This window comes from Muntiacus reevesi, chromosome 17, assembly GCF_963930625.1.
Source record: "Muntiacus reevesi chromosome 17, mMunRee1.1, whole genome shotgun sequence".
Classification (NCBI taxonomy): domain Eukaryota; kingdom Metazoa; phylum Chordata; class Mammalia; order Artiodactyla; family Cervidae; genus Muntiacus; species Muntiacus reevesi.
Genome location: NC_089265.1, coordinates 9605513 through 9632374, shown reverse-complemented (window position 1 = coordinate 9632374; position 26862 = coordinate 9605513). Strand labels below are relative to the sequence as shown.

The following is a 26862-nucleotide window of genomic DNA, read 5'->3' as shown; positions in this document are numbered from 1 at the left end:
TAGGTCTCTTCAGAGATGGAGCTAGGAAATACTTTTTTTGAAAAAGAAACTTCAGCATGAGTTTATACTAATAACTTGTAATTAAATAATATTGGAGAGTTTTTGTTTAATATTTTAGAATTTTTGTTTCTTCTCATACTGAAACCTTATGATATACAGACATTACATAATTTCAGAATAATATCAGTATTACTACTAGCAGTATCATTACTGAAAGCACTGTAAGATTTCTTTGTATTTCTTATGTCCTTAGGATGTATTTCACCAAGGATGTGCAGTCAGATTACTATGTTTTAGAGTTAAGTACTCTTCTGTTTGGTTTAACTCAATACACAGTTTAGGTTTGTTTTTCTTTGATTTTGAGGAACGACTTAAAATTTTTTTGTTTAAATTTATTTTATAATCGTGTTTAAAAACTTGATGTATACGACAAGGTACATTCAGAAAAGTCTAGTTTCTGGACTGTGTTTGTGCTTAGTCACTCATTCATGTCTGAGTCTTTGAGACCCAATGGACTGTAGCCTGTTAGGCTCCTCTGTCCATGGGGATTCTCCAAGCAAGAGTATTGGAGTGGGTAGTCATGCCCTCATTCAGGGGATCTTCCCAACTCAGGGATCGAACTCAGGTCTCCCGAATTTCAGGCAAATTATTTACCATCTGAGCCACCAGGGAAGCCCATGAATACTAGAGTGGGTAGACTATCCCTTCTCCAAGGGATCTTCCCGACCCAGGAATCGAACCAGAGTCTGCAGGTAGATTCTTTACCAGCTGAATCCTAACCTTATTCTTTCCTTCCCTTTGGGGTAGTTGTTTTTTTAAAGCTTTTTGTTTATGCTTCTGTTAAAAATTATAGTAATTATAGAAAATGTCTATATAATATCTGTTTATAGCTATATATTCTTTCACGTTCTTTTGATATAGTGTCATACTGTTTGTTTTCTCTATCTTGTTTTTTTACTTAATATATCCTGGCTATTTCATAGTAGCACTTATAGATAATATTCCTCAGAATTTTTTTTAAATTGTGGCAAAATATACATGTTGCACTAGTGATAAAGAAACCGCCTGCCAATGCAGGAGATGTGGGTTCAATCCTAGGGTTAGGGAGATCCCCTGGAAGAGGACATGGCTTCCCAATCCAGTATTCTTGCCTGGAGAATCCAATGGGCAGAGGTGTGTGACAGGCTACAATCCATAGTGTTGCAACGAGTTGGACATGACTGAAGTGACTTAACATGCATGTATGCAAAATACATATAACATAAAATTTACCATTTGAACCTTTTCTTGTTTGTTTTTTGGCATACCATGCAGCCTATGGGATCTTAATTCCTCAACCAGGGATTGAACCCAGTCCCGGCAGTGAAAGTTCGGAGTCCTAACCATGAGACCACCAAGGAATTACCCCATTCCAATCATTTTTAAGTGTGCAGTTCAGTGGCCTTAAGTACAGTCACCTTGGTATGTCATTACCACTATCCTTCTTCAGCACTTTTTCAGCTTCTGAAACTGAAATACTATACATATTAAACAGTAATTCCCTGTTCTCCCCTCCCCTCAATTCCTGGCAAACCACCATTCTACTTTTTTTCTTTCTCTCTGAATTTGACTACTCCAGTACCTCATTTAAGTGAAATCATAAAATATTTGTCCTTTTGTGATTGGCTTATTTCACTTAGCACAATGTCTTCAAGATTCATCCATGTTGTAACAAGTGTCAGAATTTCCTTCCTTTTTAAGACTGAATAATATTTCACTGTATATTTATGCCCAACGTTTAGTTTAATCATTCATTCATCAGACACTTGAGTTCCTTCCAGTTTTTGGCTATTATGAATATAGCTGCTATGAATACAGATGTATAAATATTTGTTCCAGTTTTTGCTTTAAATTTTTTGGGGTATTCCCAGAAGTGAAATTTTAGGATAGCATGATAATTCTATGTTTAATTTTTTGAGGAACTGCCGAACTGTTTTGTATAGCAGCTGCTTCATTTTATATTTCTGCTAGCGGTGCACAAGGGTTCCAGTATCTCTGTATCCTCACCAACACTAGTTATTTTCTGCGTTTTTGTTTTGGAATAATAGCCATTGTAATGGGTACAAACTTGTCATTTTTAGTTCAGGTCCTACTGAAGGACATTTACTTTTGAAAGCAGAACTTGCTATTGAGGTCCTTATTCATCTTTGTAGGGCCAGCAGCTAACATAGTACCTAACACATAACTGCTAAATAAATGTTGGAGTGAGTTAATGAACTTTATAAACTGTGAATTCTGGAAGAGGTAGTTGTAGTTGTGGTTATAGAGCTGTACCTAAGCACATGATCTCCTGGAATTGTAAATAGTTGTGGGTTTGTTGGGGTTAGTAGTGGTAGTCCTGACAGGAGTACCAAAGATACCACTTTCCTTTGAACACCGGTGTTTTACTTTGCCCTTTTTCTTGGGAGAGGGGAAAGGTCAAAGTGACTTGAAACTTTCAACATTATGTGTTTACACTTGTAAGTGGTATAATAAAGGAATAAAACAAACCAGCTTTCTTATCTTTAGACCTCTCATTCTCTTTCTGCCTAAATAATCTTATCTCCATCTTTGCCTGTCAGATTCTGTTGGTTGTACTTGATGTATCCCTCCAGGCTTCTCTGTCCATGGGATTTCCCAGGCAAGAATACTGAAGTGGGTTTGCCATTTCCTCCTCCAGGGAATCTCCCCAACCCAGGGATTGAACCAGCGTCTCCTGCTTGGCAGGTGGATTCTTTACTACTGAGCCACAAGGGAAGCCAAATTTGATACATTAATTAATAGGAAAAAAGTAGGAATAGATAATAAAATAATATATGTGGTATCATCCTATTTTTGTTGAAGAAAAGAAGTGTATTCATGTTCGTGTAGAGTAAGTGATCTGGAAAGATTTTTGTCAAGACCAATAGTGATTGTTCTTGAATTAGCACAATTTATTTGTGTTTTCTGTTTTTCATTTAATGTTTGTGTTTTCTGATTTTTCTGTAAGAAACACGTTGTGTTTTTAAAATAGTAAAATTAGTACAGAAACTTTATTTTTAAAAGTCCCAGCTGGCCTTTTTTGTCTAGCTCCCAGTTGCAGTGTCTAAGACTTAGTATTTATTAAATCTGTTTTTATTGGAATGACTGAAACTTAAGGAAGAACTTGGTAAATGCCGTAAGTAGGCGTATAGTGCTGAGAGGATTCCAAAGAGAAAAAGATCGTGTGTGGAGAGGATCAGTTGCAGATGACTGCGTTGACCTTGAAAGGCAGGGTTTTGTTTTGTTTTTTTAAGAGGATACTATAATTTAATACCCCTTCGTACCAGTGATTAACATTTTGTGGATAGGCGTTTGAGGGAACGAAATTTCTTTGATTGTATTTATTCTTTAAATTCATGGCTTCTATTTTTAGGATACATGTATTATCCAGCAGACTGACTTATTATCTTCTATTTAGGTTAGTATTAATAAGGTGGTTTTCCTTAAGCAAACAACAGCCTGGTGAAGTGGATTGAAGAGCCTATCATGTGTAGGGAAGCCAGCCAGGAATTAGGAAACTTCTAAATTGAAAAATGTGAAAAATACACAAGTAGTGGAGAATTAATTGCATTTAGTTATTTCTGACTTTAGGAAAAAATAAGCTTTTAAAATTTTAATTGATTTTCTTGCATGATAGGTCACTTTAAAAGAATGCCTTGAAATACTTACTCTAAAGTATTAAGTGTGATGAATTTGGTTTGTAAAGTTTTATCTTTTGAGACAGACTATAATTCACAACCATTCATGATACTTGAAATGTTAAAAGTTTACTTCCTGAAGAAAAGTCAGATTTTATGGGATCTCCAGGAGCTCCCCTTTGACTTAAGATAAATATATTCCTGTGATAAAGTCATATTTCTGCAAACTAGCTCACTGAACTAATATTGGAAAGTATTTAATATGCTGTCATAAGACATTAACAAAATAAATTTGTAAAAGAAAAGCAAATCTATGGGACTAAAGGTATTCTACAAACCTAGAATTTTTTTTAATATATATAAAGTAATTCTTAAAGTTTTAGACCTTTTCTCTTTAGAATTTTACTCTTACGAAAAAGTTTTTAAAGGTCTTATTTTACATCGCTTAAAATTATTCTAAAAACTTAAAAAAAATAATTTCTTACTCTAATTTGGACCTAAAATAGAATGAATATCATTTTTTAATTTTCAAGGCCATTCCACATTGGGTTTCACATTTTGTGAATTTAGTCATAATATTCCCAAACCCAGTAGGATACAGTTTCTATGGTTATCAGACCCTTTGTAGAGTGACAAAGATTGGAATTCTGATTCTCATGAGTCAAATTTTGGCCTTTGACTCTGTTCCCCTTTCACACTCCTTGCTAAGCTTGGGCTGTTGCTATGCTTGAAGGCTTGTCAGCTAGGAGGTTCCTATGGTAACAGGAATGGAAATTTCAAAGAAGAAAGAGAATAGGAGCACAAAGGCTTGGTTGATTTGAATTTGAACAAAGAATAGAAGGTTCCCTGTCTTGCACCTTTGTTGAAGAAACCAGAAATTTAATTTTAGAAAGTTATTTTTCAGTTTGTAAACTTCATATACCCTGGTCTTAATTTAGTGAATAAAAGTACTACTGCTTGGGGAAGTACTCAGTAAGAATCTTTTAAAAATTTAAACAACTGAAGATTCTTTTTTTCCTCCTTTATAGAGCTTTGATAGTCTGTGTTCCTTATATATATATTCTCAATTTGGCATTATGCTGGCTAACTCATTTAATTTTTACTTTGCTGAAGTTAAAAATTGTTAAGAGTTATAATCAGGGCAGTTTGCTTATTTGAAAAATATTAATGTTTTTTTGTTTTTACATAACTCTGTTGAGGTATGATTTGTATACAGTTAACTGTACCCATTTAACAGTGTTCAGCTTCAGTTTTGACAGAAGTATGTATCTGTGAAACCATCATCACTATCAAGATGTCATACATTTCTCAAAAGCTTCCTAGGGATCTTCCCTGTGGCTCAGACAGTAAAGATTCTGCCTGCCATGCAGGAGACCCAGGTTCAATCCCTGGATCAGGAAGATCCTCTGGAGAAGGGAATGGCAATCCACTCCAGCATTCTTGCCTGGAGAATCCCATGGACAAAGGAGTCTGGCGGGCCACAGTCTGTGGGGTTGCACAGAGTCAAAGACACAACTGAGTGACTGATGCTGCTACGCTACAAAAGCTTCCTTGTGCCCTTTGTGGCCCACCCTCTGAGCTGGCTCCCTGCTCTACGCAACCACTGAGCTGCTTTCTCTCACTGTGGACTAGTGTTCATTTCCTGGAGTTTTATATCAATGTAATCATATAGTATCTACTTTTTTATGTCTGGTTTCTTTCACCCAGAATCGTGATTTAAAGATTAATGCATGTTTTATTTTGCTTTTTAAAACCACCATTCCAGTTGACAGTTGACTTTTTCACTTGGCAGTTGAGCACAGGGAATTGAGCAGGGTTCCTCGTGCCCATCAAATAGGCCTTCTGTGGCTTTGTTAATTTCTAACTCTTTCCTAATCTCTTTTTAAGCTGTCATTTACTAGGTGCTGTATCCTATTTTATATATTCTTATTTGTATATATTGTTATTGTTCGGTTGCTGTGTCTGACTCTTTGCAACCCCATAGACTGCAGCACGCCAGGCTTCCCTGTCCTTCACCATCTCCCAGAATTTGTTCAAACTCATCTCCATTGAGTCTGTGATGCCATCCAACCATCTCATCCTCTGTCACCTCTTTCTCCTCCTACCCTCAGTCTTTCCCAGCATCAGGGTCTTTTCCAGTGAGTCGGCTGTTCACTTCAGGTGGCCAAAGTATTGGAGCTTCAGCTTCAGCATCAGTCCTTGCAGTGAATATTCAGGGTTGATTCCCTTTAGGATTGACTGGGCTGGTTTGACCTCCTTAATACATCTATATGTATTAACACCGTTCTATAGAGGAAAAACTGAGATTTAGAGAGGTTACAGAGAACAAACTGGTTAATAAGCTCAAGAGCTCTGGATAAGAATACCAAGGTTTAACTCTTGAGACTGTCTTTGTAGCTATGTCATCTTCGGCGAGCTACTTAACTTCTGTCTTGTTTTCTTCATATTTATTATAAAATGGTATGAGTAATTCTGGTACCTACCTTATGGAATTGTTCAGAAGATTAAGTTAGATGTGTGAAGCACTTACAACACTGCCCAGCCTGTAGTCAGTGTCCATAAAGGCTAGCTGAGATACAGCACAAGGTACTTAAGCTAGTGAATGACAGAAGCGTAAACTTAAAGCTTTATACTCAGTGCAAGCAGCACAAAACAGTGATTCAAGTCAATTTTATAACTCATGATGGGGCTCCCAAATGGAGGTTTTACTAACATGGTAACATATCAGGATCAGATTAGTTGGTATTGTATACTTGAGGACTAAGCAAGTTTGAGACTTACTTAAGGCATACATACGCTTGTATGTATGATGTCTATACATACATCAGCTGTGAATATAATGCATTTTTAAGCTTTGAATTTTTTTTTTTCATTGCATTGGGTCTTCGTTGCTGTGCACAGGCTTTCTCTAGTTACGGTTTAGGAGCTTCTCCGTTGCAGTGGCTTCTCTTGTTTCAGGGCACAGGCTCTAAAGTGCGTGGGCTTCAGTAGTTGTGGAAAGTGGGCTTAATAGTTGGAACTAGCAGGCTCCAGAGCCCGGGCTCATTAGTCGTGACCCACTGGCTCAGTTGCCCTGTGGCATGTGGGATCTTCCCAGACCAGGGATTGAGCTGGTGTCCCTTGCATTGCAAGGTGGATTCTTAACCACTGGACCACTAGGGAAGCCCTAAACTTTAAAGTAATTATAGACTCACAGGAAGTTAAAGTAGTGTAGAGATTCTATATACTGTAGCTAGTTTTATTGGGGGTCTTGCTATCTTATGTAGCTATTAGTATCAAAACTGGGACTTTGGACTTCCCTAGTGGTCAAGTGGTTAAGAATCCTCCTGCCAGTGCAGGGGACACCAGTTTGATCCCTGTTCCAGGAAGATCCCACCTGCCTTGGGACAGCTAAGCCCATGTACCACAACTACGGAAGCCTCTATGCCCTAGAGCCTGCTGCAACAAGAGAAGCCTCTGCAATGAGAAGCCTGCACACCGCAACTAGAGAGTAGCCCCCACTCACTGGAGCTAGAGAAAACCGGCACTCAGCAATGAAAACCCAGCACAGCCAAATAAATAAATAAAATTTTTTAAAAATCACAGGTGATCTAAAAAAAAAAGGAAAGTTATCATTGATATAATCTATAGCCCTTTATCATATTTCACCAGTTTTTACATGTACTCACTTTTGTGTCTGTATATGCACATGTACATTATGTTTATTGTCTTTGCATTTTTATCACATGTATAAGTTCATGTAGCCATCACTTTGGTTAAGATACTGTGGAAATTCCCTGGCAGTCCAGTGGTTAGGATTCTGTGCTTCCACTGCAGGGTGCATGAGTTCAGATCCCTGGTTGGGGAACTGAGATCCCACAAGACCCACAGCTTGGCCAAAAAAGAAAACAAAACACCAAAACGGTACAGATCTGTTTTTATCACCACATCTTCCTTGTGCTTCCTTTCTCCCTACCACCCTTTCCTTTTTCCAGGCAATCACTAATTTGTTCTCTGTCCCTATAATTTTGTCATTTCAAGAATGTTGTATAAATAGAATCATACAGTATGTAATCTTTTGAGTTTGACTTTTTTCATTTAGCATAATACTGTTTAGATCCATCCAAGTTGCTGCATGTACCAGTAGTGACTGTTTATAATTGCTGAGTAGTATTCCGTTATAGAGATGTTCTGTAATTTGTTTAATCATCCACTGAAGGATACTGAGTTGTTTCCAGCTTTTTGCTATTACAAATAAAGCTACTTTGAACATTCATATACAGGTTTTTGTGCAGACATAAATTCCTTTTGGGGGAATAAATGCCCAGGAGTGTGATTGCTGGGTTATATGATAAGCATGTATTTGAATTTTTAAGAAACTACTCAACTATTTTCCATAGAAGTTCTACCATTTTACATTCTACCAGCAGTGTATGAGAGATGTACGTTCTCAGCATTCTTACCACCATTTGGTATTTTCACTACTTTTTATTCAGTTTTTCTCATATGATGAGATATCTTACATGATTTTAATTTGCATTTCCCTTATGGCTAATGACATTGAACATCTTTTCATGTGCCATTCATATATCTTCTTTGATAAAATGTCTGTTCATGTCTATTGTTATTTTCAATTGAATTGTTTTTTACTTTTGAGCTTTGAGATTTCTTTATGTATTTTAGATACAAATCCTTTGTTGGAAATGTAGTTTGTAAATAGTTTGTTCTAGTCTATAACTTGCTTTTTCATCCTTTTAACAAAGTCTAGGAGAAGTCTTAAATTTTAACAAAGTCCAGTTTACCAAGTTGTTTTCCTTTTAGGGACTGTGTTTTTGGTGTCGTTTATAAGAACTCTTCAGTGGGTCTGCAAATTCTCTGAAGTTTTATAACTTTATGTCTCACATTTAAATCTATGACCAATTTTGAGTTAATTTGTATGAAGCAAGTTTCATTTTTTTTCCTGTGAATGTCCACTAGCTTCAGCACTATTTGTTGAAAAGGCTATTTATCCTTCCACCATTGAACTGCTTTTGCTTCTTTCTCAAAAATCAGTTATCTGTCCTTGTATAGATTTATATTTGGGTTCTCTATTCTGTCCTGTTGATCTTTGCGTATATTTCACCACCAAAACCACAGTGTCTTGATTTTTGTTAGCTATACAGTAAATCTTAAAATTGGATAGTATGATTTTTCCCACTTTTGTTTTTCAAAATTGTTTCATTCTACTTTTTTTTTCATATAAAATCTAGAATAAGTTTGTCTTTAACTACTAAAAGTGTTACTGGATTTTGACAGAAATTTTATTAAATCTAGAGGTCAGATGTTGAATCTCCAATCCATAAATAGTGTTGTTATGGATTGACTTGAGTCCCCCTGAAAAGTGAAAGTGTTAGCCGCTCAATCGTGTCTGACTCTCTGTGACCCCATGGACTGTAGCCCATCAGGCTCCTCTGTCCATGGAATTCTCTCCAGGGAAGAATACTGGAGTGGGTAACCATTCCCTTGTCCAGGAGTTTTCCCGATCCAGGGATTGCACCTGGGTCTCCCACATTACAGGCAGATTCTTTACTGTCTGAGCCATCAGGGGAGTCCCTTGAGTCCCCCTAATAAACCCTAACCTCCAGTACCTCAGAATGTGACCTTATTTGAAAATAGGGTCAGTCTAAGTGTTATTAGTTAAGACAGATTTATACTGAAGTAGTGAGGGACTCCTGTTCCAATATGGCAGGTGTCCTTATAAAAGGAAATTTTGGACACAGGTACACATAAAGGGAAGATACGTGTAGAAGCACGGAGAGAATGCTATGTGAAGGTTAGACTGGTGCTGCCACAAGCCAAGGAGCTACTAGAAGCTAAGAAGGATACCTGGAACGTATCTTTCCCTGTCACCTTTAGAGGGAGTATGGCTCTGCTAGCACCTTGATCTCAGACTTTTAGCTTCCAGAAATGTGACACAATCAATTTCTGTTGTTTAAGCCACTCAGTTTGAGGGACTTTGTTACAACAGCCCTAGCAAGCTAATAAATCATGTATCTGTTCATTTATTTATATCTTCCTTGATTACATCAGCATTTTATAGTTTTCAGCACACAAGCCATATATGTTTTATTAAGTATATACCCAGGTGTTTCTTTTTTAAAAAATAAATGTGATTATAAATGTATTGTTTTAATTTTGTTTCTGCATGTTCATTATATATAAAAACACAATTGTATACAGAAATTCAATTTTTAGGTATGTTTTTCTTGTATTCTGCAACCTTGTTGAACTTACTCATTCTAGGGCTAATAAATTTCATTAGTTTTTTGTTGTTACTAATTTAAAAATATTTTTTTGAGATTCCTTGGGATGATCTATGTAGACAGTAATGTCACATGCAAATCTGTCCTTTATTGAGCCCATCTTTGCATGAAATGTTCCCTTGCTTTCTCTAATTTTCTTGAAGAGATCTCTAGTCTTTCCCATTCTATTGTTTTCTTCTATTTCTTTGCACTGATCGTTGAGGAAGGCTTTCTTTCTTATCTCTCCTTGCTATTTGGAATAGCAAGATTGTTTGGCTCCATAAAGGACACAAATGGTATGGACCTAACAGAAGCAGAAGATATTAAGAAGAGGTAGCAAGAATACACAGAAGAACTATACAAAAAAGATCTTTACAACCCAGATAATCACAATAGAGCCAGACATCCTGAAATGTGAAGTCAAGTGGGCCTTAGGAAGCATCACTACGAACAAAGCTAGTGGAAGTGATGGAATTCCAGTTAAGCTATTTCAGATCCTAAAAGATGATGCTGTGAAAGTGCTGCACTCAATATGCCAGCAACTTTGGAAAACTCAGCAGTGACCATAGGGCTGGAAAAGGTCAGTTTTCATTCCAATCCCAAAGAAAAGCAATGCCAAAGAATGCTCAAACTAGTGCACAATTGCACTCATCTCACACGCTAGTAAAGTAATGCTCAAAATTCTCCAAGCCAGGCTTCAACAGTATGTGAACCATGAACTTGCAGATGTTCAAGATGGTTAAATAAAAGGCAGAAGAACCAGAGATCAAGTTGCCAACATCCATTGAGATCATCGAAAAAGCAAGAGAGTTCCAGGAAACCACCTATTTCTGCTTTACTGATTATGGCAAAGCCTTTGACTGTGTGGATCACAACAAACTCTGGAAAATTTTGAAAGAAATGGGCATGCCAGGTCACTTGGCCTGCCTCTTGAGAAATCTGTATGCAGGTCAGGAAGCAGCAGTTCAAACTGGACATGGAACAACAGAATGGTTCCAAATTGGGAAAGGAGTACGTCAAGGCTGTATATTGTCACCCTCCTTATTTAACTTATATGCAGAGTACATCATGAGAAACACTGGGCTGGATGAAGCACAAACTGGAATCAAGATCACTGGGAGAAATATTAATAACCTCAGATATGCAGCTGACACCATCCTTATGGCAGAAAGCAAAGAACTAAAGAGCCTCTTGATGAAAGTGAAACAGGAGAGTGAAAAAGTTGGCTTGAGACTCAACATTCAGAAAATGATCATGGCATCATAAGATCATGGCATCTGGTCCCATCACTTCATGGCAAATAGATGGAGAAACAGTGGAAACAGTGACAGATTTTATTTTTTGGGGCTCCAAAATCACTGCAGATGGTGACTGCAGCCATGAAATTAAAAGACGCTTAACTCCTTGGAAGGAAAGTTATGACCAACCTAGACAGCATATTAAAAAGCAGAGACATTACTCTGCCAACAAAGGTCCATCTAGTCAAAACTATAGTTTTTCCAGTAGTCATGTATGGATGTGAGAGATTGACTGTAAAGAAAGCTGAGCACTGAAGAATTGATGCTTTTGAACTGTGATGTTGGAAAAGACTCTTGAGAATCCCTTGGACAGCAAGGAGGTTCAACCAGTCCATCCTAAAGGAAATCAGTCCTGAATATTCATTGGAAGGACTGATGTTGAAGCTGAAACTCTAATACTTTGGCCAGCTGATGCGACAAACTGACTCATTGGAAAAGACCCTGATGCTGGGAAAGATTGAAGGCAGGAGGAGAAGGGGACGACAGAGGATGAGATGGTTGGATGGCGTCACCAACTTAATGGACATGAGTTTGAGTAAGTTCCAGGAGTTGGTGATGGACAGGGAGGCCTGGCATGCTGCAGTCCACGAGGTCTCAAACAGTTGGGTACTGAGCAGCTGAACTGAATGTTAAATAATCTGTACTTCATAGAATTTGTTTGGATTAGTTCTCTGCTGTTTTTTGAAAGAGATTGTGTAGAATTGGTATTCTTTTAAAATTGTTAGATTTTGCCGATGAAATTATCAGGCCCGAATATCTTTTTTCAGGAGATTTTAAACTACATATTCAATTTTTTGAATAGTTATAGGACTGTTCAGATTGTCAGTTTCATCTTTGGTAGTCTATTTCATTGGTCTGTTTCATCTAAATTGTCTGGTTTATATGCATAGAGTTGTTTGTAATATTACTTATATATTTTTAACTTTTATTAGAAAGTGAAAGTTAGTTTTGGCTGTGCTGGGTTTTTGTTGCTGCGTGCAGTCTTTCCCTAGTTGCAGAGAGTGGGGGCTACTCTTTGTTTTAGGCTTTTCATTGTGGTGGCTTCTCTTGTTGCAGAGCATGGACTTTAGAGTGTGTGGGCTTTAGTAGTTGTAGCACACAGGCATGTCACTATGAAGCGTGAGGGATCTTCCTGGACCAGGGACTGAACCTGTGTCTCCTGCATTGGCAGGCGGATTCTTAACCACCGGGCCAGTAGGGAAGTCCTTCCTTATTATATTTTTAATGTCGGTAGAGTCTCTAGTGATACCCTCTTTTTCATTCTTGATATTGGTTAAGTTGTGTTTCTCTGTGTCTTTTTAAATCATTCTTACTAGAAGCCTATCAATTTTTTGAAGTTTTTGAAGAACCAGCTCTTGGATTGGGTGATTTTTTTAAAAAAATATGGTTTTTCTGATTTCAGTGTCATTGACTTCTCTTCTTTACTATTTCCTTTCCTTTGCTTGCTTTTGCTTTATTTTGCTCTTTTTGGTTATTACGAATAACACTACTCTTATGAACATTCATATGCACATTTTTGCTTCAGTTCAGTTCAGTCGCTCAGTCATGTTCAACTCTTTGCAGCCCCACAGACTGCAGCACGCCTGTCCTCCCTGTCCATCACCAACTCCTGGAGCTTGCTCAAACTCCTGTCCATTTAGTCAGTGATGCCATCCAACCATTTCATCCTCTGTTGTCCCTTTCGCCTCCCACCTTCAAACTTTCCCAGCGTCAGGGTCTTTCTCAATGAGTCAGTTCTTCCCATCAGTTGGCAAAAGTGTTGGAGTTTCAGCTTCAGCATCAGTCCTTCCAATGAATATTGAGGACTGATTTCCTATATGATAGAGTGGTTTGATCTCCTTGCTGTCCAAGGGACTCTCAAGAGTCTTCTCCAACATCACAGTTCAGAAGCATCAATTCTTTAGCGCTCAGCTTTCTTTAAAGTCCAACTCTCACATCCATACATGACTACTTGAAAAACCATAGCTTTGACTAGATGGAACTTTTTGGCAAAGTAATGTCTCTGCTTTTTAATATACCATCTAGGATGGTCGTAACTTTTCTTCCAAGGAGCAAGCATCTTTTAATTTCATGGCCGCAGTCACCATTTGCAGTGATTTTGGAGCCCCCCAAAATAGTCTGTCACTGTTTCCATTGTTTCCCCATCTATTTGCCATGAAGTGATGGGACTGGATGCTGTGATCTTAATTTTCTGAATGTTGAGCTTTAAGCCAGCTTTTTCACTCTTCTCTTTCACTTTCATCAAGAGGCTCTTTAGTTCTTTGCTTTCTGCTGTAAGGGTCGTGTCATCTGCGTATCTGAGGTTATTGCTATTTCTCCTGGCAATCTTGATTCTGGCTTGTGCTTTGTCCAGCCTGGCATTTCGCGTGATGTACTCTGTATATAAGTTAAATAAGCAGGATTATTTTTGCTTGAACATGATTTTAAATTATTTGGAGTATATTCCTAGGATTGGAATTGCTGGATCACGTGGCAGTTTTATGTTTAACTGCTTGAGTAGTCGCCAAACTTTTTTCATCATGGTTGCCTCATTTTACATTCTTATCAGCAAATTTTTTTTGTACCTAGTCCAGCAGTCTTACTCTCTTATGTAGTCGATAGTTCATTTATATATAAAGCAATTGGTGATGTACTTGGGTTAATATCTACCATCTTATTATTTGATTTCAATTTTTCCAAACTGTTTCCCTTTTTCTCCTTTCTTGACTTTTGTATTATTCTATTTCTCTCTCTATTACCTAGTTAGCTGTGCATTCTTGTATTGCTTACCCCAGAAATTATGATATGTACTCTTGACTTACAATATTCTAATAAAAATAACTATGATCACTCTGCTGTTAGTGTTCCTCTGATCCCTGTCTTTATCATTTTATTTTTACACATAATTATTTTGTATTTTGTATGTCTTTTAAGGCATTTTTTGTTTTCACATAGAATATTCATTTCTATTTTCCCACATATTCACCTCTTTTGTGGCTTTTAATTCCTTTTGAATTTTCATCTTAGATTACTTTTATCTTTTAATGTAGGTTTGGGCCAGTAATTTTTCTGTTTTTGTCTATCTTAAAATGTCTTTACTTTGCCTTCATTTATTAAAGGGTATTTCTGCTGACCATAGTATTATGGTGAGCAGTTGTTTTCTCTTAGCTCTTTTAAGTCATCCTGTTGTTTTCTAGTATTCCAAAGTCCAGCAGTAGTTGTTCTGTTGAAGGTAAGTTGTCTTTTTTCCCCCTGTTAGTTGCTTTTACGATATTTTTCTTTGGTTTTCCAGAGCTTAAATACGATATGCTTAGGTGTATTTTTTGTATGTATTCTTCTGGGGATTTGCATAACTTTTTTAATCTAATGCTTGTCTTTAGCAGTTTTGACAAATTCTTGACCCTCATCTTGTTATATATTGCCTCTGTTCATTCTTTCTTCCCTCTTTTGAGGTTCCAGTTATGTATATCCTAAACATTTTCATGTATTTTACACATCTATTATGCTTTTTTCTGTATTTTGAAGTGGTTTTGGTCTTTGTGCTCCTGGTTTGGATATTTTCTATTGCCTTGTTTTCCATTTTGCCAGTTCTTTCTTCTGATATATCTACTGAGCTCTTAATTTCATCATTTATGTATTTCACTTAGAGAATTTCCATTTGGTCCCTCTTTATGATAGATTCCAGTTTTCTGGAATCCTTCATCGTTTATTTTCTCAAACATATTTCTCATGTACAGTCTTGGGACTGAGCTGAGTTGAGCCTGGGTTTCAGTTTTGATCGGTCTCTGCCTCCCTATCATTTGCCCCCACTGCTGAAATGTGGTCACTCAGGGGAGGGGCTTCCAGCTGCGAGTGAGTTACGCTCATCTCCTCTAGCTGGACTTGAGCCTCTAATTTATGTTTCCTCATACTGATATCACTGCCAAAATCTCCACTCTGCTTTTCAGAGGCTTTGTGCTTAGCTTTTTAACCTCCTGCCCTGTGCATCTCCAGAATTTTCAAATATCTTGAAGGGAAAATTAGCTCTGTGTCAGACCCAAACCTAGGTACTTCCCTGTTCACCCATCTGTCACTTTTGTTTTGAATTTTGTCTGTAGTCTTTTTTTTTCTTCTAATTTTTATTTTATATTAGAACATCATCGATTAACAGTGTTGCATTAGTTTTAGGGGGTACAGCAAGGTTACTCAGTTAGATATATACATGCACTGTCTATGATCTTGCACGACTACCAGAGCCCTGCTGGTTTCTTGGTTCTCTAGCATCAGCCTGGGCAAAACTTGCTTCTCAGTCTCTTACCTTACAGCCAGGTTCAACAGATACCTCCTTGGAGAAGTGGCTACACTTAGCAGGCCACCTCTGCATGCTTCCCTGCTTTCTGATTCCTGGTCTGTCTAGTTCTTTTCCTTCAATAGTTCTCTAGTAGCCTTCAATAGATACTTTAAAACTTTTCGTATATTTTGAAGTTGTTCTTGATGGAAACATTGATTTAATTTAAAGTTATTAATTTAAAATTATTTCTTCATGCTTGGAAGTGCTGATTGCGTATAGTTTGTTTTATGTTATTATATATAAATATATGTTATATTTATTATATATAGTGTATATATAATACATATAGTGTTATATTTATATATATTATATATGGTGATAGTGATAATAAGTGGTAAAGTGATCATCACATATAGTTGTGTATCAGTTATCACACCTCTTATACAGTTAACTTCTTTTAACACCAGTTTCTCTAAGTGACTCTTGGTTTTGTGACTGTGTTGTGTATAAAAGTCTTCTGGAAAATGTTTTATATCAATGTAGAAATAAATTGATTGAGTCTTAGTGGAAAGGCCTTGTGGTGAGAATATGTTATTAGTTAAAGATCAGCAATGACTCTCAAACTGGTTATATAAACATGTGAAAAAAATATTTGTTAGTCAAAAGCCCAGATGTACATTTCTTGGGATAATTGATCTATTCCTGAGGTTATGATGATAATTTTAGTATGGTTTTATGTTTGGGGCCACTATTTTTCTTTTTGTTTCCTTAATATCAGCTGACAGTGTTAGCTCTGTTTACATCATGTGATTTCAGAGTTCAAAGAACTCTAGTGTATGTTTTTAAAAGTTTCTTTTAATGTAAAAGAAACAGGAAAATATGAGACCAAAGTGATATCTCTTCCTTTACCTCACACTTCAAAATATGTACTACTGTGTATAATAATGACTACTCTTCCTCTCCTGTTGGGAAAGATTGAAGGCAGGAGGAGAAGGGGGACAGATGGTTAGATGGCATCACTGACCCAGTGGACATGAGTTTGGGTAAACTCCGGGAGGTGGTGATGGACAGGGTGGCCTGGCGTGCTGCAGTTCATGCAGTCTCAAAGAGTCAGACTCGACTGAACTGAACTAAACTGAACTTTTCCTTTCATTTTTTGGTCCTCCTCTCCTATTGATATACATTAGTTGACAAAAATACAGAAATTGAAGTACATAAGAAAAAGAAAATTGAAATCTCTTGTAATCCCATTACCAAGCAGTAATTAGGTTTCTGGGCGTTTGACACATATCTTTTGTGGATTTTTCTTTTTAAAATGGACTGTATTGTTATTTGTCATTCTCAGCCAGGCCTTTTCATTAATATCACCTGTAATAATTAAAATATCCATATAGATTCTGCAATATACCTCATACTTAACCAAATCAGAATCTCTAGGTGATTCTAGGTGAAGAGGGTTTTGTTGAAAAAAACAAAAACTTCCCTTCAGAAAATTTTAATTGCCTTCAGAAGTCTTCTAAAACAGAAAAAACAAGAATATTGCCATATTATATTTGAAGAAAACTTTAACTTGTATACAACTCTTCATCTAATGATTTGATTTGAACTTTTCCCTAGCCATTCCACCCTATGGTGAATTTGGATTGCTCTCGGGATTTCCGGCCATTTCTCTGTGCGCTCTATGCTCCTATTTGTATGGAATACGGACGTGTCACACTTCCCTGCCGTAGACTCTGTCAGCGCGCTTACAGTGAGTGTTCGAAGCTCATGGAGATGTTTGGTGTTCCTTGGCCTGAAGATATGGAATGCAGTAGGTGCGAAAATCAGATTTTTCATGGACCGTTGCTTCTTTTGCAGCATATTTAAAATTATTTGTCTTCTAGTTCATCAGTTTTTAAGAACTTTTCAAAGTGTGTGTATTATAATTTTGAACAGAAGTTTCATGCCTCAGCTGTTCATTTCCTTAGGAATTTGGAATGAAATGAAAAAGGTGGAAAAAGAAAAACATTTCTATGAAGAAATTTTTAAAATAATTAAGAAAAACATAATCAGGATATTGATTTTTGATATCTTTCCCTTACAGTTTTTTTTTTTTTCTGGTTATAAAAGTAATGCCATTTATAAAAGATTAGAACATATAGAGAACATAACCATTTGTTGCCTCATTATTAAATATCTTTAAGGATGATTTAATGGGACTTGAATATCTTTATAATTTCAGTGTTAATGACTATAGTAGTTTTGTCATTTCTGTTTTTCTTTCTTTTTTTTTTTTCAATTTTGTTTTTTTGACCATGCAACATGTGGGATCTTAGTTCCCTAATCAGAGATAGAACCCATGGCCTCTGCACTGAAAGCATGGAGTCTTAACCACTGGACTGCCAGGAAAGTCCCTCTGTTCTCTTTTACTGCCATGTATTAACATACCCAGACCCAGAAAAGTCACTTCCAATATATAGATTGTTGGCATTTCTTAAAGGTTTGAGGATATTTACCTGACAGTCTTATGATTTGTTTAAGAGAACATAATTGTTAGTAATAACGTGCATGTTAGTAATACCGCATTTTTTATACTGTAATATACCTGTTTGTATTCTTACATGTTTCAAGGATAAAGCATACATGAATACCTGTAAAACTCTTACTATCTAGCTTTGTCCAATACTATTTTGCAGTGTTTGCTTCAGGTTTATTTTTTTCTCGGCCACACTCAAGATGCCACATGGCTTGCAGGATCTTGGTTCCCCCAACTAAGGATGGAACCTGGGGCCCCGACAGTGAGAATACCGAGTCCTAACCATTGTTGCCCCAGATTTCTTTTTTAAAGAAATAAAACAGTACAGGTAGAGTGGAAAATTCCTTCTTTAGTATCCATCTTGATTTCATTTCCTTCTTTTCTCCCCAGAGATGAGATAATCATTATGTTGATTTTGTTGTTAATCCTTCTTATGTTTGTTTTTATACTCTTACTATACATTATGTACATATCAATAAGCAACATTATATACTTTTTTACATTTCATATATATATATAAAAATATATAATGTTGTTTATGTATCTGTGTTTGTATCTGTGTTTATATTTGTTAGTCTGGTTCATTCCTCTTAATTGCTGTGTAATGGCCAGTTGTGTTAATATTATCTATAGTTATTTAGCCATCTTCTACTGATGATCTTTTAAGTTATTTCCAAGGGTTTGCTATTATGGGCAAGTGCTGCACAGAACACTTTCTTTCTCCTTCATGTTTAAAATTACTTTTATTTATCATCTATCAATAGCCCTTGGAGATAGGTAAAAAGCCCATGTTGTTACTGTCATTTGAAAGATGGAAAGACTTAAAACATGTATTAGTTACTTGTAGTCAGTTAACTGACAGTTTGCTTTCTCTTATTTGTCTACTCTGTTTTCCACCTATTTGGCATACTCTCTTATCTAGCCCCATCAAACCATTCATCCACTGTCTCCCCAAAACCTTATAATATTTATAATTCCTCTTTTAGAAATCTAAATTTCTTGGTATTTATAACAACAGTTATGAATTACCTCAGCAGGAATCCTATTTTATGTTTTGTGTCTAGCTCCTATTGTTTACTAGTCTTTTTATTTTATTTTATTTTTATTTTTGGGGGGGTCTTTTTATTTTAATAGATTATGTACAGCTATAGAAATGTCATTGTGATCTCTGTTTTGATAGTATTAAATCTATTTTGTGTCCTCACTATTTTGCCTGGATTTGCCTAACTGAATTCTTACTTAAATTCTGACAAACTGATCTTTCATAATAACCTTTCATTCCTCCACACTTCTCATATCCTTATTCATACTGTACCTGTTCTTCAGTTTCATGGATACCCCAAAGTTTTGGGGTTTTCCCCCACCTTTCCTAATAGGTCCCTTCCTGATCTCATTTCTTTTCCTGCTTAGGTTAAGCTTTGCTGTCCATTACATAAAATAGTACTTTTGCTAACAGTTTCAACTTATTCCTTCTACTGTACTTGTTCAGATCTCTAGGGGACCAATTCAACTAATTTCTTACAAATTAATTATGCTGCATATTTAATTATTTAAACCATAGCAACTCCTTTTTTTTTTTTTACTACATTCCAGAGTCTGTCATTGTTTTATTATATTTGCTTTATCACATCTGTCCATCCCTCTACTGATCCACTAATCTACATTGTTCTTTGAGTGTATTTCAAAATAAATTAGAAGCCGCAGCTATTGTCCTCACAAATATTTTATCAGGTCCTTCACCAAACATTTGTCTATAGTTTTTTTTTTTTCTATTTAAAACTTTACAAGGAAATGCACAAATCTAAAGATAGCACCTGAGTTTTAACAAAACCCTGCAGCTTAGAAAGCCAAATCCTTAGAAGGATATAGGACAGGATCATTACCATTACCTCATGCTCTCATGCTCCTTGCTAGTTAGTCCATGTCTATAGCATTCTCTGGAAGCAGCTACTGTTAAGCATTCTTCCTAGATAATTACTTTGTATATTCTAGAACTTCATACAAATAAAGTCATATGTTGTTTAACTCTTATTTTGCTTAAGATTGCTCTTTCTTGCTCTGTTTTCAAGATTCATTAATGTTTTTGTGTTCATTAATAGTTCTTTCCTTTTTCTTGTCTTCTGTTGTATAGATTACTGTATTTTGCTTATCTATTCTCCTATTGATAGACATTTTAGACCATAGCTGCTCTATTTGGTCTTTGTCTTAAGTCAGTTTCCAGTGTGGTTAACAGGAAAGTTTCTGTTCATTCTCCTCAACACTTATGCCAAATCTGTGTCACTCACCTATATTTCATTTCACCTTTATTCCATATTTGACCCTTACTCCCCTCAACCTCAGTCTGTCCTCCTTTCCTGAAAATCACTTTGGCATTTTGTGCAAACTGTTGTGGTCTGCTACATCTCAGACCAGTCCTTATCAGTTTCCTTTCTTGCATCTTCTTCTTCCTGGTGCTTCTTAGCAATCTGTTTCTGTTCTTTTTGATTCTACTTGCTTCCTCTGGATAATTTCATCTCACTGATTTTAACTGTTACTCACATGCTGATGACTCCTAAATCCACATCTATAGCCTTGGCATCTTTCTGGTAAGTTCCAATTCTGCGTAACAAGCAACTATTGGATATCCTAACCTGAATTTGTTTCAACTACCTCAACTTCAACATGTCTAAAATTGACTTTACTTCTTGCTCATTTTTTTTTTAAATTCCTGGAAGGCATATTCCTCCTTCATTGACCTAAGCTCCCACATCCAGTCAGTTGTAGATTCTGTTGCTTTTATTTAACTTATTTCATAGCTGTTCATTCTCACTACCTTATCTGGTTTTCGTTATGGCTTGTCAGATATCTCTGCTCTCAATTTTGTACAACTCAAGTGTCTTCCATACTCCCTCTAGTTATCTTTCTAATTAACTTGTATGTGTGGTGAGCGCTTAGTCATGTACAACTCTTTTGAGATCCCATGAGCTATATATATAGCCCACCAGACTCCTCTGTCCATGGAATTTTCCAGGCAAGAATATTGGAGTGGGTTGCCACTTCTTTCTCCAGGGGATCTTTCCGACCCCGGGATCGAACCCACGTTTCTTGCGTCTCCTGCATTAGCAGGCAGGTTCTTAACCAGTTGAGCCACCAGGGAAGCTGTTAACTTGGGTAAGGGCTATATGAATTTATTTAGTCAACAGTCATCAATTAAGCAAATATTTAGTCAACAGTCATCCATTCAGCAAATATTAATTGGATGTCTTCCATGTGCTAGACACTATTCCAGATAGTAAAGATGAGTAGTGAACAAAACATGGTCTGTTCTTATGGATCTACAGTTCTAGTGATGGTTGTAATGGTAGGATATAAATAAATAGATAATGTCAGCAGTGAATGCCAATAAGAAAGAATAGAGCTAGGTGATAGTGATACAGTATGGAGACATTAGAGAAGTCCTTTTTAATAGGGAGACAATGGAACAGGGATGTGAGTGAAATGAGAGAACAAATGATACAGATATCTAGGGAAGATCAGCCCAGGCAGAAGAAGCAGAGCAGCAAGTGCAGAGGCTCTGAAGTGGAAGCGTGCTGTTTATATTCACAGAACATCAGGGACACCACAGAGGGTAGAGCCATGTGAGTAAGGGAGAAGGGAAGGACATGTGATCAGAAAGCATTGGGGTTGGGGGGTGTCTTTAGAGCTCCTTTATGGAATTTGGATTTGATTCCGAATGAGAAGATTTTGAGCAGAAGAGACATTATCATGAGCACAGGGTTAGCTTGTCTTTAAAGGATCACTCTGGTTCTTACGTACAAAAGGAGATGAACTGGAAGCCACTCCAGAAATCCAAGGATGAGGTACTAATAGCTCAAACTGGGTGGACGCTGTGGAGGACGTGGAAAGTGGTCAGATTTTAGATACGTTGCGAAGTCGAATGACAGGAGGTGCTGGTAGGTTGTAAGGTGACTATGACAGAAGCTATTTCAAGGAGGACCCCAAGGGTTTCAGCCTGAGCAGCTAGAAGAATGGGATTACCATTTGTGAAAATGGAGAAACTAAGGAGTGGAAATCAAGAGTTTGGTTTTTGAAGGATTAAAAAATAAGGAGTGTGTATATGGTGAATTGGCAGTTGGATATACAGATATATCCACTGATATGTTTATATCAGTATTTATACACACACATGCACATACATATTTCTGAAAGTGCTTACCTCTTGTGCTTACACTTCATGCACTCTTCATGCCCCAGCAATACTAAACACACCCTGTTCGAACCTCTCTGTGTCTTTGTTCGCATTTTTTGTTAGAATACTGATTGCCATACTGCCAGTACTGGCAAATACTGATTCAAAAATCCTGTGTTTGAGGGACTGACATGAAGTCTTTCATAATTTTGATTGCTTCATACGTCATGCTGCTGTATCTTGTATTGTGCTTACAATTTTGTGCCTTCTTTTGTACTACTCAAGGATAGAGTGTTTTTTAGGTGTTTTTTTCCTTAAAGCCCTGGCTTACTGCAGAGTTCTAATAAATGCCTCTGTGCAATAAGTTTCTGTCATTTGGCTTTATAATCCAAGCCTTGTGAAGAAAATGGTTTGTATTAATCAGCTTCAGTATAAGGTTATACATGTATTTGGCAAACTTAATATCAGTGATAGTTTATTGAGATTAATCAGCTTCAGTATAAGCTTATACAGGTATTTGGCAAACTTAATATCAGTGACAGTTTCTTGGAAACTATTTGAACCATGTAACTACTGAATATCTAGTTGATGGGAGTCTGAAGGCTTAGAAACTGATGCTGCCAAGAAAACTGAAAATGCAGGAAGTTGATGAGAACAGTACTTCCGATCATGTGAGAATGTCTGCAGCACATCCCGGTTTTTTCTGTACTGTGCCTGTGATGCTTTCTCAAGTCTGGAAAATTGTCAAAATGCAGATTTCTTGGGCCCTAACACAGGCATAATAAAATAGAATTTGAGGGTGAAGAATGTCTCATCCTCTCCTACCCTCTCCCCATGTCCATAAGTGTATGTCTGTTTCTCCATTGCTGCCCTATAAATAAATTCTTAAGTACTATTTTTCTAGATTTCATATATATGCATTAGAATACAATATTTATCTTTCTCTTTCTGACTCACTTCACTCTGTATAATAGGTTCTAAGTTCATCCACCTCATCAGAACTGACTCAGATGCCTTCCTTTTGATGGCTGAGTAATATTTCATTGTGTATTGTGTAAAGTACATTGTAATATTACATTGTGAAATGTAATATTTCATTGTGTAAAGATACAACTTCTTTATATCTGTCAATGGACATCTAGGTTGCTTCCATATTCTAGCTATTGTAAATTGTGCTGCAATGAACAATGGGATACATGGGTCTTTTTCAACTTTGGTTTCCTCAGGGTATGTGCCTAGGAGTGGGATTGCTGGGTCATAGGGTGGTTTTATTCCTAGTTTTTTAAGGAATCTCCATACTGTCTTCCATAGTAGCTGTATCAATTTACATTCCCACCAACAATGCAAGAGCATTCCCTTTCCTCCACACCCTCTCCAGCATTTATTGTTAGTAGATTTTTTGATGATGGCCATTCTGACCGGTGTGAGGTGATATCTCATTGTAGTTTTGATCTGCATTTCTCTAATAATGAGCGATGTTGAGCATCTTTCCATGTGTTTGTTAGCCGTCTGTTTGTCTTTGGAGAAATGTCTGTTTAGGTCTTTTTCCCACTTTTTGGTTGGGTTGTTTGTTTTTCTGGTGTTGAGTTGTATGAACTGCTTGTATATTTTGGAAATTAATCCTTTGTCAGTTGTTTCATTTGCTATTATTTTCTCCCATTCTGAGGGCTGTCTTTTCACCTTGCTTATCGTTTCCTTTGCTGTGCAAAAGCTTTCATGTTTAATCTGGTCCCACTTGTTTACTTTCGTTTTTATTTCCATTACTCTAGGAGGTGGGTCATAGAGGATCTTGCTTTGATTTATGTCATCGAGTGTTCTGCCTATGTTTTCCTCTAATAATTTTATAGTTTCTGGTCTTACATTTAGGTCTTTAATCCATTTTGAGTTTATCTTTGTGTAGGTGTTAGGAAGTGTTTTAATTTCATTCTTTTACATGTAGCTGTCCAGTTTTCCCAGCACCATTTATTGAAGAGCCTGACTTTGCCCCATTGTAAATTCTTGCCTCCTTTGTCAAAAATGAGGTACCATAGGTGCATGGGTTTATTTCTGGGCTTTCTATCTTGTTCCATCGGTGCCAGTACCATACTATCTTGATGACTGTAGCTTTGTAGTATATTCTGAAGTCAGGAAGGTTGATTCCTCCAACTCCATTCTTTCTCAAGACTCCTTTGGCTATTTGGGATCTTTTGTGTTTCCATATGAATTGTGAAATTTTTTTGTTCTAGTTCTGTGAAAAATGCCATTGGTAATTTGATAAGGATCGCGTTGAATATGTAGATTGTGTTTGGTAGTATAGTCATTTTCGCAATATTGATTCTTCCTACCCAGAAACATGGAAAATCTCTTCATCTGTTTATGTCATCTTTAGTCTCTTTTGTCAGTGTCTTATAATTTTCTGTGTACAGTTTGTCTCCTTAGGTAAGTTTATTCATAGATATTTAATTTTTTTTGTTGCAATGGTGAATGGGATTGATTCCTTAATTTCTCTATATGATTTTTCATTGTTAGTATATAGAAATGCAAATGATTTCTGTGTATTGATTTTGTATCCTGCAACTTTGCTAAATTCACTGGTTAGCTCTAGTCATTTTCTGATACTGTCTTTAGGGTTTTCTACGTACAGAATCATGTCATCTGCAAACAGTGAGAGCTTTACTTCTTCTTTTCTGATCTGAATTCCTTTTATGTCTTTTTCTTCTCTGATTGCTCTAGCTAGAACTTCCAGAACTATGTTGAATAATGGTGGTGAAAGTGGACATCCTTATCTTGTTCCTGATCTTAGGGGGAATGCTTTCAGTTTTTCACCATTGAGAATAATGTTTGCTGTAGACTTATATATGCCCTTTACTATGTTGAGGAAGGTTCCTTCTGTGCCCATTTTTTGAAGAGTTTTAATCATAAATGGGTGCTAAATTTTGTCAAAGACTTTTTCTGCATCCATTGAGATGATATGATCTTTTTTTCAATTTGTTAATATGGTGTATCACATTGATTTATTTGCATATATTGAAGAATCCTTGCATTCCTGGTATAAACCCAACTTGATCATGGTGTATGAGCTTTTTGATGTGTTGCTGAATTCTGTTAGCTAAAATTTTGTTGAGGATTTTTGCATCTATGTTCATCAGTGATATTGGCCTGTAGTTTCCTTTTTTGTGTTGTCTTTGTCTGGTTTTGGTATCAGGTTGATGGTGGCCTTGTAGAATGAGTATGGAAGTGTTCCTTCCTTTGCAATTTTTTGAAAGAGTTTTAGAAGGATAGGCATTAGATGTTCTCTAAATGTTTGATAGAATTCTCCTGTGGAGCCATCTGGTGCTGGGCTTTTGTTGTGTGGGAGATGTTTGATCACAGCTTCAATTTCAGTGCTTGCAGTTGGGTTGTTCATAATTTCTATTTCTTCCTGGTTCGATCTGGAAGATCAAACTTTTCTAAGAATCTGTCAGTTTCTTCCAGGTTATCTATTTTATTACCATATAGTTGTTCATAATAGTCTCATAGTCCTTTGTGTTGTCTGTTGTAACCTCTCCTTTTCATTTCTAATTTTGTTGATTTGATTCTTCTTTCTTTCTTGATGAATCTGGCTAAAGGTTTGTCAATTTTGTTTATCTTCTCAAAGAACCAACTTTTAGTTTTATTAATCTTTACTATTGTTTCTTTCATTTCTTTTTCATTTATTTCTGCTCAGATCCTTATGATTTCCTTCCTTCTACTAATTTTGGGGCTTTTTCTTCAGTTGTTTTAGGTGTAAAGTTAGATTGTTTATTTGATGTTTTTTTTGTTTCTTGAGGTAGGATTGTATTGTCATAAACTTCCCTCTTAGAGCTGCTTTTGCTGCATCCCATAGGTTTTGAGTTGTCGTGTTTTCATTGTCATTTGTTTCTAGGAATTTTTTAATTTCCCTTTTAACTTATTCAGTAACCCGTTGGTTATTTAGAAACATGTTTAGTCTCCATGTGTTTGTGTTTCTTACAGTTTTTTCTTATAATTGATATCTAGTCTCATAGTATTGTAGTTGGAGAAGATGCTTGATATGATTTCAATTTTCTTAAATTTACTGAGGTTTGATTTGTGACCTAAGATGTGGTCTAGCCGGGAGAATGTTCTATGTGCTCTTGAGAAGAAGGTGTATTCTTCTGCATTTGGATGGAATGTCCTGAAGATATCAATAAGATCCATCTCATCTAATGTGTCATTTAAGACTTGTATTTCCTTATTAATTTTCTGTTTTGATGATCTGTCCATTGGTGTGAGTGGGGTGTTAAAGTCTCCTACTATTATTGTGTTACTGTCAATTTCTCCGTTTATGTCTGTTAGTGTTTGTCTTATGTATTGAGGTGCTCCTATGTTGGGGGCATAGATATTTATAATTGTTATGTCTTCCTCTTGGACTGATCCCTTGATCTTATGTAGTGTCCTTCCTTATCTCTTGTAATATTCTTTAAGGTCTACTTTGTCGGTATGAGGATTGCTACTCCAGCTTTCTTTTACTTCCCATTTGCATGCAATATATTTTTCCATCCTCTCACTTTCAGCCTATATGTGTCTTTAGGTCTGAAGTGGGTTTCTTGTAGACAAGCATATATATGGGTCTTGCTTTTGTATCCATTCAGCCAGTCTGTGTCTTTTGGTTGGAACATTTAATCCATTTACATTTAAAGTAATTATTGATATATATGTTCCTATTGCCATTTTCTT

The 26862-nt window shown here is 36.4% G+C and overlaps 1 protein-coding gene across 1 annotated transcript in view; it reads left to right on the top strand.

Annotated features, from left to right (window-relative positions):
- Positions 1-26862, top strand: part of FZD3 (frizzled class receptor 3) — a 98747-nt gene that overhangs the window by 20460 nt on the left and 51425 nt on the right. Inside the window, exon 3 of the mRNA XM_065907826.1 lies at positions 17102-17298. Coding sequence (XP_065763898.1) covers positions 17102-17298 — 197 coding nt within the window. The remainder of the gene's footprint in view (positions 1-17101; positions 17299-26862) is intronic.